Source organism: Aulonocara sp. 'chitande type north' Nkhata Bay, linkage group LG15 (assembly GCF_057382095.1).
Source record: "Aulonocara sp. 'chitande type north' Nkhata Bay isolate Kocher_YH1m ecotype deep benthic linkage group LG15, A_spYH_male_GT1.1, whole genome shotgun sequence".
NCBI lineage: Eukaryota > Metazoa > Chordata > Actinopteri > Cichliformes > Cichlidae > Aulonocara > Aulonocara sp. 'chitande type north' Nkhata Bay.
Genome location: NC_141358.1, coordinates 14067623 through 14083201, shown reverse-complemented (window position 1 = coordinate 14083201; position 15579 = coordinate 14067623). Strand labels below are relative to the sequence as shown.

The following is a 15579-nucleotide window of genomic DNA, read 5'->3' as shown; positions in this document are numbered from 1 at the left end:
AAATATAGGGAACCAGCAGCTCGGCAGCCTCCTGCTACGTGTCGAGCTGCACTGAAGGCCAGCTCATTTTCTCTGGCAGCAAGCACATTCACAAAGATTCTATAGCTGCAAATACTTTGCGGTCTCAGAGTAACTCCTCTCACTTCCTTGCAGTTTGGTCATCCACGACTTGTCAAATAAGATCACCATAGTGTATTTCAGCCTGTGTGGGACCGTGGAAAGTGGATCTGCGATGAGCTGAGCGTGGAGTGTGTCAAACTGTGTGGACTGACGGCATGAAAAGAATTCATGTGTGCCAACTGGAGCGGTGGAGATAAATCACAGCTTGTCAGTGTGTGAGAAATTTCAGCTCCAGCGTTTACGCCCTTTGATGACTTATTATGAGGGTTATATGCATAGCTGTCTTAGGTGTTTTTCAGTGCAACCCTTTGTCCTTTGTACTTAGCATGTTACACTGAGTGTGCCAGAGAGAGAGTCGTCCTGTCTGCACCGGTGCCCGTTTTGCGCTCCCCCTCTCTGGGGGAACAGGCACACCCATCAGTAACCATTAGTCTTCACACTGACGTGGCGCCCTTCCACTGAGAGACTTTCCCTGGCAGAGCTTTCTGATTGCCTCAGACAGTGGTTGGATATTTTTACTAACAAGCTGAGACACTGTGCCATTTGTGTGGGGCATTTACTGCTGGCTCTACTCCTAATTCATGTTGTAGTGACTTATGACTAAAGCAAGTCATCTGAGACTTCACACAGTTTCTTATGTCCCTGCACAGGTGAATTAATGGGGAGATGAAAGGTTGTGTGGACAGAAGTATCAAGTGGTCTTATAAAATGTCTAATAGTATTACCCTCCTGTTTGCAGACCGATGCAGCCCTGATGTATGATGCCGTGCATGTGGTGGCGGTGGCAGTGCAGCAGTCGCAGCAGATCACTGTGAGCTCTCTGCAGTGTAATCGCCACAAGCCGTGGCGCTTTGGAGGGCGTTTCATCAACCTTATCAAAGAGGTATAAGGTCACTGTTTTCAGTGTGCACTCCAGCTTGACCTTTGACCTGTGGGATCTACTGAACATTGTACCTTTCTTATTGTGTTATATGGATTAGCGCAGTCATGTTTGCAAGCATTTTATGTGTGCATCTCTGGAATTATTTAGTTAACACATGTGATACAGTTTCAGTGCAGCTTTCCAATCAGCCTTTATTGGTCCAGAAAGCTGTGGTCATTTATCACAGAAACCATATAAGCATCTTAAATAAGTTTATTATCTAATCATTAATTCTAAATAATCTTTATAAAAAAAATGAATCCGCAGCATTATCCACAGTAACTACATTTTTTGTTGTTTGTGCCATTGTCTTTCAACCACACTTTCTCAGTGCATATCTCCACCCGTGTTTATATCAAAGGCTCTGCATGCCTCCTTAACTCTAGTCAGGGTCAGCCATTTGCTTTGTTCTACAAAGCTCTTTCATTCTCTGGATGGTATCATTGCAGGTAATTTTCAGAATGAGCCATTGTAGTAGCTGGTGCTTCCTCCCCCTCCTGTGTCTGCTATCACTCCCCATGCCCGTCTGTTCCTCCAATGGCTTTGAAGTGAAACTTCAAGCACAATGAACCACATGCATAATGAACTCTTACCTGTCAAACCTGCTTCTGTTCTCGCTGCTTCATTGTTTCTTGTTATGTTGTTGAGATAGACAGTAAGGGGAGAGCCAGATGGAATTCATAATTGGGAAAGAAAAACTTTTATGGTTAGGGGTTGGATTGATATTGCTGAGAAAGGCAATGTCTTAAGGTTAATGGAATGACTGCGTTCAGAGCTGAGGATTTTAGTTCATCGTGCTGTGTATTTCTATCTTTAGGCACACTGGGATGGTTTGACAGGACGTGTCCTTTTTAACAAGACCAATGGACTGAGAACCGATTTTGACCTAGATGTCATCAGTCTGAAGGAGGAGGGGCTGGAAAAGGTGTGTCACTCGTTGGTGTAGCTCATGCTTGCAGTCATGGCAAAAATTAAGTAAGCCCTCTTTCGATTCTAAGGAATCGCGTTACAAAAAAATAACTTAAAAGTCTTAAAATGATACAACATCAGATGATCTACAAAACATTAAATATTACACAGTGTCATTATTTATTTTTAAAATTAAGCCAAAATGCAAAGGTGGTGTGTGAAAAACTAAGTACATTGTTACTGCTTCCACAGGGATTAAAAGGGTAAGGAGCAGCCAAGTGCTGATAATCAAATGGACTTGATTGATTGATCATCAGTAAGTGTGAGCACCTCTATAAAAGAAGAAGTTTTGGCTGTTTGCTGTTCTGGAGCTTTCGCCGTGAAGAAAAGACATTAGGAATAATCCTAACGAAGCAGTTGGTGCTGCCCATCAATCTGGGCCATTTCCAAACGATTTGGAGTCTATCATTCTTGAATGAGAGAGATTATTTGCAAGTGGAAAACATTCAAAACAGTTGCCAGTCTTCCCAGGAGTGAACGTTCCAACAAATCCACACAGAGAGATCGCGCCATGCAATGCTCAGAGAAAATAAAAAAACCCAAGAGCTACATCTCAGACTCTACACACCACAGTTATCATGTTAAATCCTAAAGTTCGTGACGTTACAATTAGAGAAAGACTAAACGGACTAAATGGCTTGGTTTAAAGGGATTTCAGGGGAAAGTCTCCTCTTTCTAAAATTAACATGGCAGCACAGCTTAGGTTTACAAAGTTGCATCTGAACAAACTGCAAGGTTTTTGGAGCGATGTCCTTCGGACAGATAAGATAAAAGTGGAGATGTCTGGCCATAATGTAGATCTCCATGTTTGTTGAAAACCAAACACAGCATATCAGCACAAACACCTCACACCAGCTGTCGAGTCCAGTAGCGGAGGGGTGATGATTTGGGCTTGTTTTGCAGCCACGGGACCTGGGCACTTTGCAGTCACTTAGTCGACCATGAGTTCCCTTGTGTATCAAATTATTCTAGAGTCAAATGTGAGGCCATCTGTCCAACAGCTAAAGCTTGGTTGAAATTGGGTCATCCAACAGGCCAATATCCCAAGCACAGCTGCAGATCTACACCAGAGTGGCTAAAAAAGAGAAGAACTGAGGTTTTGCAATAGCTCGGTCCTTTTTATATACAGGGAGTGCAGAATTATTAGGCAACTTGTATTTTTGAGGAATAATTTTATTATTGAACAACAACCATGTTCTCAATGAACCCAAAAAACTCATTAATATCAAAGCTGAATGTTTTTGGAAGTAGTTTTTAGTTTGTTTTTAGTTTTAGCTATTTTAGGGGGATATCTGTGTGTGCAGGTGACTATTACTGTGCATAATTATTAGGCAACTTAACAAAAAGCAAATATATACCCATTTCAATTACTTATTTTTACCAGTGAAACCAATATAACATCTCCACATTCACAAATATACATTTCTGTCATTCAAAAACAAAACAAAAACAAATCAGTGACCAATATAGCCACCTTTCTTTGCAAGGACACTCAAAAGCCTGCCATCCATGGATTCTGTCAGTGTTTTGATCTGTTCACCATCAACATTGCGTGCAGCAGCAACCACAGCCTCCCAGACACTGTTCAGAGAGGTGTACTGTTTTCCCTCCTTGTAAATCTCACATTTGATGATGGACCACAGGTTCTCAATGGGGTTCAGATCAGGTGAACAAGGAGGCCATGTCATTAGTTTTTCTTCTTTTATACCCTTTCTTGCCAGCCACGCTGTGGAGTACTTGGACGCGTGTGATGGAGCATTGTCCTGCATGAAAATCATGTTTTTCTTGAAGGATGCAGACTTCTTCCTGTACCACTGCTTGAAGAAGGTGTCTTCCAGAAACTGGCAGTAGGACTGGGAGTTGAGCTTGACTCCATCCTCAACCCGAAAAGGCCCCACAAGCTCATCTTTGATGATACCAGCCCAAACCAGTACTCCACCTCCACCTTGCTGGCGTCTGAGTCGGACTGGAGCTCTCTGCCCTTTACCAATCCAGCCACAGGCCCATCCATCTGGCCCATCAAGACTCTCTCTCATTTCATCAGTCCATAAAACCTTAGAAAAACCAGTCTTGAGATATTTCTTGGCCCAGTCTTGACGTTTCAGCTTGTGCGTCTTGTTCAGTGGTGGTCGTCTTTCAGCCTTTCTTACCTTGGCCATGTCTCTGAGTATTGCACACCTTGTGCTCTTGGGCACTCCAGTGATGTTGCAGCTCTGAAATATGGCCAAACTGGTGGCAAGTGGCATCTTGGCGGCTGCACGCTTGACTTTTCTCAGTTCATGGGCAGTTATTTTGCGCCTTGGTTTTTCCACACGCTTCTTGTGACCCTGTTGACTATTTTGAATGAAACGCTTGATTGTTCGATGATCACGCTTCAGAAGCTTTGCAATTTTGAGACTGCTGCATCCCTCTGCAAGATATCTCACTATTTTTGACTTTTCTGAGCCTGTCAAGTCCTTCTTTTGACCCATTTTGCCAAAGGAAAGGACATTGCCTAATAATTATGCACACCTGATATAGCGTGTTGATGTCATTAGACCACACCCCTTCTCATTACAGAGATGCACATCACCTAATATGCTTAATTGGTAGTAGGTTTTCGAGCCTATACAGCTTGGAGTAAGACAACATGCATGAAGAGGATGATGTGGACAAAATACTAATTTGCCTAATAATTCTGCACTCCCTGTATATATATATATATTTTTTTTTTTTTTTTTTAAAGTTAGAACTGAAAGAGGGTGTACTTTCTTTTTAGTATGACCTTAAGTATCAAATGTAAGTGGGGGTGATTTGAAGTGTTTCATTTCCCATCTGTAGACAAGAGGATATAAACTTGACTCTGAATTGTTTCAACAGATTGGAACATGGGATCCTCCCAGCGGTTTAAATATGACAGAGACTCACAAAAGCAAGACGTCCAACATCACTGATTCTCTGGCTAACAAATCCCTGCGTGTATCCACCATACTGGTAGACACGGCCGAATGAAAACACTAACAGCAGACATTCACAGTCTCAATTGCACCTGAAAAATATATAATACAAAAATCACAGACTTCTGCACTCCTACAGCAGTTTGTTTTCCCTGTACAGGAGGAGCCATATGTGATGTTTAAGAAGTCAGACAAGCCTCTATATGGGAACGATCGCTTTGAGGGCTACTGTATCGACCTGTTGAGGGAACTCTCCTCCATCCTAGGCTTCCGCTATGAGGTTCGATTAGTTGAAGATGGGAAGTACGGTGCGCTGGATGAGAGCACAGGCCAGTGGAACGGCATGGTGCGGGAGCTCATGGACCACGTGAGTCGGCACTCACCAGGGAGAAGACAACACTCAGTCATTAGAATAAAAAACTATTATAATAATTAAAGCGAAACACTTTCTGCTTTCTATTAATCATATTTTATAATGGTCCACTATTTTTTCTTCATGTATTTTAATAAAGCTACTCTACATTGCAAGCTGATTCAAAACAATAAGAATTGCATCTCTAAATGCTCAAATGGGACTTTTTTTTTTTTTTAAATCTTCTCATTATTAAGTCATTTGTGTCTTCATCTGCTGGTACAGTCGGAATATTTTATTTCTAAAAGCCAAAATTTATTTTCCACTTAGGCAGAGCAGTCTGCCATATTCCTTCTTGTCCTTCTTTGTCTGAATGAATAAATCTTTGAAATTCTTCAATACCGAACTGAAATGGAAACAGGCTGAAATATTGCTACTGAACAAGCAAATGTCTTTAATATGAGATTACAGTGTTAACAAAAAAGGACCTCTTACTGTGTCGAGTTTCTTTGTGGCATCTGAAACTTTGAGAAACCAAATTATGTAGTCTTTCAGTTTCAAATATAAGGGTAAAAAAAAGGTTAACTCCTGGGTTTTGCTGGTGCTACAGCCTCAAGATTGATTTATACTTTTGCATCAAAGCTACAGCACAGCTTAAAATGCTTCTCCTCAGATATGCAACTACGTGTTGCGTCGACACAGACCTCGACAACCGTGCTTGGTCTGCTTAGTGGAAAGACAGGATATTGATCAGATAAAGGCTCTGTGAAACAAAATGTAATAGGCTGTAAAAGCAAGTAACCTGCCAATGTAGCTATGTGCCGTTTTCTCGTTTTCGGAGTGCTGCCAATCCTTTTATAGACTCAGTTCGTATATCTTCTTTCCTTCCTGCCTTTCAGTAACTATCAATATTTATTAGCTCTAAGTTAAACATACTTAGAGCTGTTTAAGCACACAAAGTAGCTCAGCACAGTAAAAAGAAATGTCAGAGAAGCGAAGACGCACCAGCACACAAGTATGCTTCCAATGCTGTCTGCTCTTTGTGTAGGCTAGACAGTGGGAGTATAAAAAGATAAAGTTTTACTTGGCCTGATATGACCAGTAGCCTACAGTGGCTACCCTTAGGTCATATTCACAAGTTAACTGCTATTGTTTGATGAATAAACTTCTGGGTCCAGTGATCAATGTTTGCCGGCTTCCACTGCAGCCTGCAATAATTAGGAAAAGGGATAACTGATACCAGGGAATGTGCATTTTATTGCATTTTTAAAATCCAGCAATAGACTATGTCATTATCACCAGTGAGTTTAACATTTTATCAGGCAAGTCCTTTTGTTTGCCTTCATGCAGCCAAAGCAGGCTGGCTACAGCCAAAGCTGTGATTGGTCAGCGCTAATCGAACTACAAATGAACTACAAATGGAAACCAGAAGCCTTTTAGCGCCAAAAATGGTGTCTCTCACTTGTAGATTCTTTGTCCTCATATGCAAATATATCTGTGTTTACAGAGAAGCAATTTAGCAGTTGTTGGGGTTTAATTGACTTGCTTGATTTTCATTGTTTATTACGGTTTATTTATTTATTGTGACCGTTTGTATTATTTATTACAGTTCTGCTTCCACACTGTGTATTACCATAGAAAGCTATCTGACAATTATGACATTTGGTGCTGTATAGGAAGCTTTTCTAAGCCTCAGATATATAGATGACTTCTTATGAGGAAAAATTATAGCAAAAAGCCCTGAAATCTTTCCCCCTGCTGAGATTGGTCGCTTGCTAGTTTGCAAAAGCGACTTTGGCTGCTTGAAACAGAATCTTCAAAAAATCTAGAAACTGTAAAAAAAAAAATATATATATATATATATATATATATTTTTTTTTTTTTTTTTTTTTTACATCAAGTTACGGCTTGGAGCAATTATGCAAAAATACTACAGAGCAAGTGCTGAACTGTGCAGAAGGCTAATTTTCTATTCTGAGGCAACTTGAGGTTGAATTGTTGAAAATTAATCTAATCCTAAGATTGTTGCCCCTTATAAAAAAGGATCAGACATATAACCTGTAATTTCCAGACCAACTCAGCCTCCCACCTAATAATCTAGTCGAAGTAATGATCCTAGCTACGTTTTTTTCCTTCATGTCATGTCTCTGCCTCCTGTACATATTGAGCAGAGCAGCTGCTGACAGAAATCAGATCTTAATTGAATTGGCTGGGATTTTTTTTTTCTACTGGTGAACAAACACCCATCCCCCTATTTGACATCGCCGCTGTTTTCTCATTGCAGAAAGCAGACCTTGCAGTTGCTCCTCTGGCCATCACTTACGTCAGAGAGAAGGTCATCGACTTCTCCAAGCCCTTCATGACGCTGGGGATAAGTATCCTGTACCGCAAGCCCAACGGCACCAATCCTGGGGTCTTCTCCTTCCTCAACCCCCTCTCGCCTGATATCTGGATGTATATTCTGCTGGCTTGCTTGGGTGTCAGTTGTGTGCTGTTTGTCATAGCCAGGTAACATGTCAACCCCCCTGTTTGCTTCCGTTGCTTGACTTCACTCTCCCCCTCCTGCTTGCCTCCTTTGACTAACATGCAGCAGTTGATGACTTCTGTGATATGAAGATGTGTGCTGAAACAAAAGGATATGAAATCTGCAGTAAACATATAAGAAAGGACCATGGCAGCATTTTTGCCAACATTCGAATGTTTTGGAAAAGTTCACATTTTACCAAAATATAATTGCAATAATGGATTTAAACATGGTCCACATCCTACTATGGTCCTGATAAGTATAGAGCAATATTTCAGGCATATTTGCACAAGCATCAGCAACTGTAAAACCAGCAAACTGATATTTATTGTAAGAAATGTGCAGTAATCTAAGGTACACTGCTGATACTGTACAAATACATTTCCTACAATATTTTAATCGACCTATCCCCCGAAGAAAAAAAAAACCCAGATGCATGACCAACGCATTATGATGTGTGTGTGGGCTTTTCTTCTTCTTCTTTGATCCTGAGAGGTTTTGGTTTAACACACATTTCATCAAATGTTACTGGCAAAATGATCACATGAGAGGAAAGCAGCAACTGTCACCTAAGTTAGTTCAGAATATGCAAATTAAACCCATAGTTATTTGCTCCCACATTTATTCATGGTAAGTAAAAAGCATGCAATCCTATTGATATTATTCTGGTTGCGATAAAAATGACCTTGAGATCTGATATTTCTAATTTTGCTTCTATGAAATTATAATGCGTATATCTGCATCATGCCATTTTTGGACACAATAGCAATACAGAGTCCTTTGCGTCACTCTATGTGACAAAAATATCCAGCAAAGTTTAAATCTTAAGCACGGTGTTCTCTACAGCTTGCTGATCTGGTTCCCTCATAATTACAGTATTGATTGCGCGGCCACCGGATGATTGGCTGATCCTCCAAATGCAGAGTATATTATTTTCTTTCTCAAATATAGCAGGAGTTGTGAGCTTATGAAGTCCAAGTTTGCACAATAAAACACTAAACAGTACATCGTTGAACTGCATCCCACACGTTAACACACTTTTTTCTTTTTCCTAAATAAGCTATCGGATTTCAGGCTCCAGAGAAATACATATCACTCAGTGCATCCTCCCAGCTCTGTTTGCGGTTGAATTGATTTCTCCCTTTATTAACAAAACAAATGGTATTATTTCAGCTCGCAAAACCCTTTTTCATGGTAGAAAATGTCCACTTGCAAACAAGAATAGATTATATAAATTGTATTAGACCGTGTTTACATGAATTGCAGGCTCTTGTAATTTTACATTCCAACTTCCAGATGTCTGTGATTTTTTAAGACACCAAACACAACCTCTTCACTTGGCCTGAGACAAGAAAGGCAACAGATCTATAAAGCCGGGCAAAGTAATTGAATTGAACAGACAGCTAATGGAGGGCGTGCGTTTTGTGTTATTGTGGCCAGGGACAAGCGAAGGGGAAGAGGGACAGGAGTAGGGGAACGGAGAGGGAGAGAGAGGGAAAGCGTCTTTTTAGAATTCCGTGTGCAATTCGACATGTCCCCTGTGCTGGATGTGAGGAGGTGACCTTACGTCCTCGTGTTCCACATCCTCTTCCTCCTGCTGATCGGTGTGCAGAACACGGCCTGCAGGAATACGGGCCAGCTGCAGACAAAGGTCATACAGAGGAGCCATCAAACCTGGTACATACAGAATACACATGTAGACACTGGGAGAAACAAACACTGTCCAATCAAATCTGCACCAGCAACCTACATACATCTGTTGTGTTCTACGATCGGCTGCGGGCTACAGCAATTACGTGCATTGTCTGTGTACAAAAACATAACGAAATAATCAGAAAACACGTTTGACTTTGAGATGCAATCGGTGCAGCCAATGCAAATACCCAGTTGCTACCACATGAAAAACTCACCCACACAGATGTAAAGGCATATTTATGCGCCAGACGCTTGATGCACGCAGGCATAAGTGCATGCGACCACATAAAAACATGCGAGCGCGCTCACTGCATTCTGAACAGCTCTGCAAGGCCATTGTGTTGTTTCAGTTGCCTGTGATACCAAGGAGACAGAGCTCGTTGACATTCCAATAAATCAGGCATCCTGATGGTGTTGACATGAAGAATTATAGCGTGCCATCACAGCCATGTCCACACAGATGATTTTCACTGAACGGAAAATAACTGTAAAGGAAGGGCATTGTGACAAAAATGTTGCCATGTTCCCAGTGCTTGTAAAATAAGAACAGTAATTAGCGTGCTCCAAATGGCACTCATATGTACAGACGGAAAGCAAATTGCAGGAAAACCAAAGTCTTTGGCTGTTACAGTGGGATATTTTTTTGGCACAGTTTGGGTCCCCTGAGAGCATATGGTCACTTTAAATCTATACAAATCTGTTCTGACACATATACGATATATGCTATATAAACACATTTATTCCCTTTCTGTGTCTAAGAGGCACAGCTGACAAATGGCATCACATGTTCACACAGTATAAAACCTTAAGACTCTGCCTACAGGCTTATTAGCATGCAGTATATCTGGGAAAGGCTTCTCAACACCATTACCTGTCAGGCCCCTCAACTCTGCATAAGCAATGTTCCCTCTATCAGCCACTTCAGCACAAACTCAATCAGTTCCTGATGCTTAACACTAACCCAATCACCTTGTGCTAATGCCATGCCACTTTTGCTTAGGATAATAAATGAGAAATGTCCACAAGTGACCCGAAGACACTGACAATCAGCCAAGGCGGGCAGCGTGTTCAGCAGGAGGAGGTTCATGGGGGAAGCAAAACAATCTGGAGGAAAAAAAATGAAGCGTGGGTTGCTGGGAAGAGAATGGTATAGGAGGATGTGAGGGGATGTGATGTGGGGGATTGCGAGAAAAAGGGAAAAGGAGAAGAACAGAGATTGCTGTTGGGAAACCAGAAGAAAAAAAGGAGAGCACAAGTCCCACGTTGGGGTGTTAAAATAAAATGGTATCCGCAGAGTAACGATAATTGTAGCTGCTGGGGGAAACACTTAAAGGCTCCTGACTAAGTGAATTGAAATGAGCTCCAAAGATCATTACACACAGGGACATTATCACCAGTGACAGCGTTATTCCAGTCTATTGATCCATTCTTACAATAAACTGATACCACTTGAATATGCCAATAAGTCTCGGCAAAATCTCAGCAAAAGCTGAAACGATTTGCTTTCGTCTCCGCAGAAGCGCTGATCCACAAAACAGGTTTTCTACACATTCACACTCCTTCTTCCTGCTGATAATGTTTTCAGATTCATGTCTTATCAGCCATTTAATCTGTACCACTGAAAACACTGTTCTGTCCTTTTGTGCTGACATGTGTGTCTTTCTGCTCTTTCCCTTATAGGTTTAGTCCTTATGAGTGGTACAACCCGCATCCATGCAACCCTGACTCAGATGTAGTGGAAAACAATTTTACGCTGCTCAATAGTTTCTGGTTTGGAGTTGGGGCACTCATGCAGCAAGGTAGTTGCCTCAGCCTGTGGCTACAGTTGCTTTGTGGAGCTGGAGCTCTCTACACCCCACTGTCCCTAAGGGTTGGGTTTGTTTTTTTTTAACTAAGCCAGAGGCAATAGAGAGAGACCTCTAAAAGACCACACAGAAATTAGAATAAATGTGCATATATTTTAAAATAAATGTAACAGACTTAGGCTCATGGGAGCATGGGCTAAACCCGAATATGTAAACTAGGAACATGTTTCTAAAAACAACAGTTTTACAGCCTTTAGTCCACTTGAGTTAAATTAATGAGAGTGAGAGTGATTCTTGTATAAAATGCATAAAGCGATTCTGTTTGCGAACAGACGTGTTGTTGAGCTCATTAGCTGAAAAAGACTTAAAAATAACATTCGCTTAAAAGTAAAGCTATTTTTGTTACTGTAGCAATGCCACTAATATCCGAGTGTCCTCTTCTCTTGCCTCTGGCCTATCAGCACCTAGAGATCAGTGGGGTGTGGAGTCAGGATGTGAGGTTACCTTGGGTACATGACTCTCTGGCCTAACCAGCCTGTTACCTCTCCACACAGTACTGCACCATCGATGTTGATGTGTTTAATTTGATATATGAGATTTATGCAAACACCTTGTTCTCTTTGAATGGCACTTTCCGGTAACTCTTGCATTATTTAAAGCACTCCCTTGTGACTGAGACGAGATAATTTCACTTGTTTGAGATCCAACAATCTGCTTGTTTTGAGAGCTCTCTCGAGTGATTTAATCTTGATGCGAGTGGCACATCTGCCTGCGCTGAGAACTTGATGAGTTCTCGAAACAAGCCCGTTTCTAAAGGCGTTAGTCCTCTCTGGTTTTTGCATGTTAAAAATAAACGTAATGAGAAGATTGGAATGATAATGACTTGTTGAAATGAATGCATCTTGCTGTTTAACTTTCATTCTTGCCGCCTCCTTCACCCCAGGGTCAGAGCTCATGCCCAAGGCCCTGTCGACTCGAATAGTGGGAGGCATCTGGTGGTTCTTCACCCTCATCATCATTTCCTCCTATACAGCCAATTTGGCTGCTTTTCTCACTGTGGAGAGGATGGAATCGCCCATAGATTCAGCCGATGACCTGGCCAAACAAACTAAAATCCCATATGGGGTGGTGGAGGACGGTGCCACAATGACATTCTTCAAGGTAGCTGGATCTACGACGATGTTTGTGCAGTGGCTCTGTGAATAATGTTATTTTCTCACACATCAAATTTATAATCCTTTTAAGATTTCTCTCCTGGTTGATTTTCCAACACCTGTGTTTGCTGTGCAAATAGCAAACACTCCATGTGCAGTTAATTTGTCAGAAAAATGCAGAAGAGCAACTGGTGTTGAAAGTGCAGCCATTTTTTTTTTAAAGTAGTCAAAGTAATCCACTGAATATTGCACCTGCAAACATCATGCATGGGTTGCAACTGCAGAGAACAGTGGAGTTTATTGTCTTCCTAAGAAGTAGTGCCACATTTATAACTGATTTGCTGGTAAAAATGCAGGAAAATTACTTTCCTAGCCATACAGTTTGCCGTTGCAAACATTTGTGAAAGAATGGTCCGTTCTAAGAGCTCACTGAATTCGACTGTGGTAGTGTAATAGGATGTCACCTTTAGTAGCCTTTGTGAAATTTCTTTTCTCCTAGACATTCAGCATTCAACTGTAAGTGGCATTATTGCAAAGTGGAAGCACTCTGGAACCACAGCAACTCAGCCACAAAGTGTTAGACCACATAAAGTTACAGCTCGCAGAGTGCTAAGACGCATAGTGCTTAAAAGTTGCCAACACCCTGCTGACTCAGTAATGGCAGAGCTCCATACCTCCTGTGGCAATAACATCAGTACAAAAACTGTGTGCCGGTAGCTTCTTGACATGGGTTTCCAAGGCTGAGCCATTGCAGTAGGTAACATGTAGTTGGCCCAGTCCTTGTGCCCATTTCGTACATATATCTGTTTTAAATTATAAATGCAACATTCATCAAAAAGATGTGACTGCTTCACAGCAAAAAAACATACAGTAATTCCCTGGTTGAAAGTGCCTGATGCAGCAGCATTAGAAAGTGTCTGGTAACAATAAATTAAACATAAACCAGATTATATGAATTGCCTCCAGTGAATCATTTGTGCAAAGCTAGGCAATTTCAATTTAGCATGAAGAGCCTCCACCATTAAAAAAAAAACACTCTGAAAGGTACTTATATAATGTGAGAATGACAAATACAAGCTATAAAAAACAGAGCTTGATTTATAACAAAAGAAAAGTCGTATTTATGGCTCATCTAAATCACCAGGATTTAAACTTTGAGTTCTTTTCATCATAGAAATATTAATATCATCATTTCATCATATCGTTTTTCAGACATTAAAATGGACCTATGATGCTTTTCCTGAGTTTCTGTGACAGTGTTGGATGATCATTGTAACATGGCCAAAATTGTACACAAACAGCTAAAAAGCTCAAGGTTCATGCTTTGCTACAGACAGGGTTTTTTTTTTTTATCTTGGACATGCGTAATGTCTCAGAGAAGAGATACCCTTGATGGTCATTTCAGGCACCCGGCTTCGAGCACAGCAGCCTCATCAATTTGCAGTCTTCTGTTTGTGACGGGAAGCCAATAAAAACCTTAAACAGAAGGTGGCCGTAAAAGGGGAGGACCGTAAGAACTTAGCAGCTCCTCAAAGCCTCAGAAGAAAATAAATAGGGTTTATTTTTGAACTGTGAGTCATGCAAAGCTATTATAGTCTAGGAATAAGAAAAAATGTGCAGCTGAAAATGAACATAATAGGTCCCAAACACTGTGCAAACGATGATATGATATTTTCTCCTAATACTTCTTAGATTCTCATTCAGATCCCACTCTCTGGTTACTTGCAGAAGACAAAAATCTCTACCTATGACAAGATGTGGGAGTTTATGAACAGCAGGAGGCAATCTGTGATGGTAAAGAACGTGGAGGAAGGCATCCAGCGTGTCCTTACCTCAGATTATGCCTTCCTCATGGAGTCCACTACCATTGAGTTTGTCACCCAGCGCAACTGCAACCTCACGCAGATTGGAGGCCTCATAGATTCCAGAGCCTACGGCGTGGGAACACCTATGGGTAAACGACCTCTGCATCCCTCTGTGTTATAAGCCACTCGGATTAAGTCTGCAGATACTGCAGATACTGTGTGACGCATTAAGGTGTGTTGTGGGAATGATGGAAAGCTTTGAAAAGGGAAAGGTTGATCTTTATCAGCGAGGTCACGGGTATAATGGTTAGACACAGTGAGGTGTAAAAGGTGTAGCTTAATGAAAAGTGAAATGCCTAGAAGGTTGAGTTTATGGATGAGGTTAAAATGACTCACTGCTTCGGCAAGATCTTTCTATTCATGGTGATTTTCTCACAAGATTGTTTCAGAGGCAGGAATGGTGTATCAAACTCTCTTCACAAATACTTTTAATGGTCTGTTTTCATTTTATTTTATGTTCACGTAAGGCAACACTGTGAGTGTCGGTTCAGTGCAATTCCCTTTGACTTACTTGACACCGGCATTAATTTCAGCACTAAACCACAACTAAAAAGCACTTCAGAGAGTATAAAACAAACTCTAGGAGCTTGTTTTCAGAAGCCGCTTTGACCCAGCTCCCATCAAAAATTTTGTATACTGACATTTTATACCATCATTATCCAGGAATGAGGCAGATGAGCTAAAAGTATCACAAAAACAAGTACAATCATAAGAGGTTTGGTGCATTAAAAGCATTGTTTGTCAGGGTTAATCAATGCACAGCTCACAGCTCTAGCATTCCCAGGGACCCTGACTGAAAGCCGTTGATGGTTCCCATTCAAGTGTCACAGAGGTTAGAGTGGTCCTGACGAGGCCACAGAGAACTCTGCTACCAGCTGTAATGGTCACATCTATCATGAATGATATGAAGGCCATCAAAATACGGAGGATTAATTTTGGCCATCCGCATCTGGACCGGGCTGCCGCTGATGAGTATGGGGCGGTTATGAATCTGCAGGGATGCCGTGATTGCCGTGGCTATAACAAAGCTGAGGGGCTGCTGTGAAATATAGGCCCACTGTGGCTCCCTAAGTGCTGAAGTACTTAGACTGATGTCCTTGAAATGGACACATAGAGACTGGAGCATGGATCACTTCTTTTTTATTTTTTATTCACGCAGTAGTATACTTTATATTTTATATATCATATATATATAGATAGAGAGATAGATAGATAGATAGATAGATGGATAGATATA

General features: G+C 41.2%; 1 protein-coding gene across 2 annotated transcripts in view; it reads left to right on the top strand.

Annotated features, from left to right (window-relative positions):
* The window catches only part of LOC147312754 (glutamate receptor ionotropic, kainate 2-like), a 68358-nt gene that overhangs the window by 45657 nt on the left and 7122 nt on the right, over nt 1-15579 (top strand). For both annotated transcript variants that reach the window (XM_086264375.1, XM_086264376.1), the window contains exons 7-14: nt 860-1003; nt 1860-1967; nt 4871-4984; nt 5108-5314; nt 7584-7807; nt 11199-11317; nt 12267-12484; nt 14206-14431. In XM_086264375.1, coding sequence (XP_086120501.1) covers nt 860-1003; nt 1860-1967; nt 4871-4984; nt 5108-5314; nt 7584-7807; nt 11199-11317; nt 12267-12484; nt 14206-14431 — 1360 coding nt within the window. The remainder of the gene's footprint in view (nt 1-859; nt 1004-1859; nt 1968-4870; nt 4985-5107; nt 5315-7583; nt 7808-11198; nt 11318-12266; nt 12485-14205; nt 14432-15579) is intronic.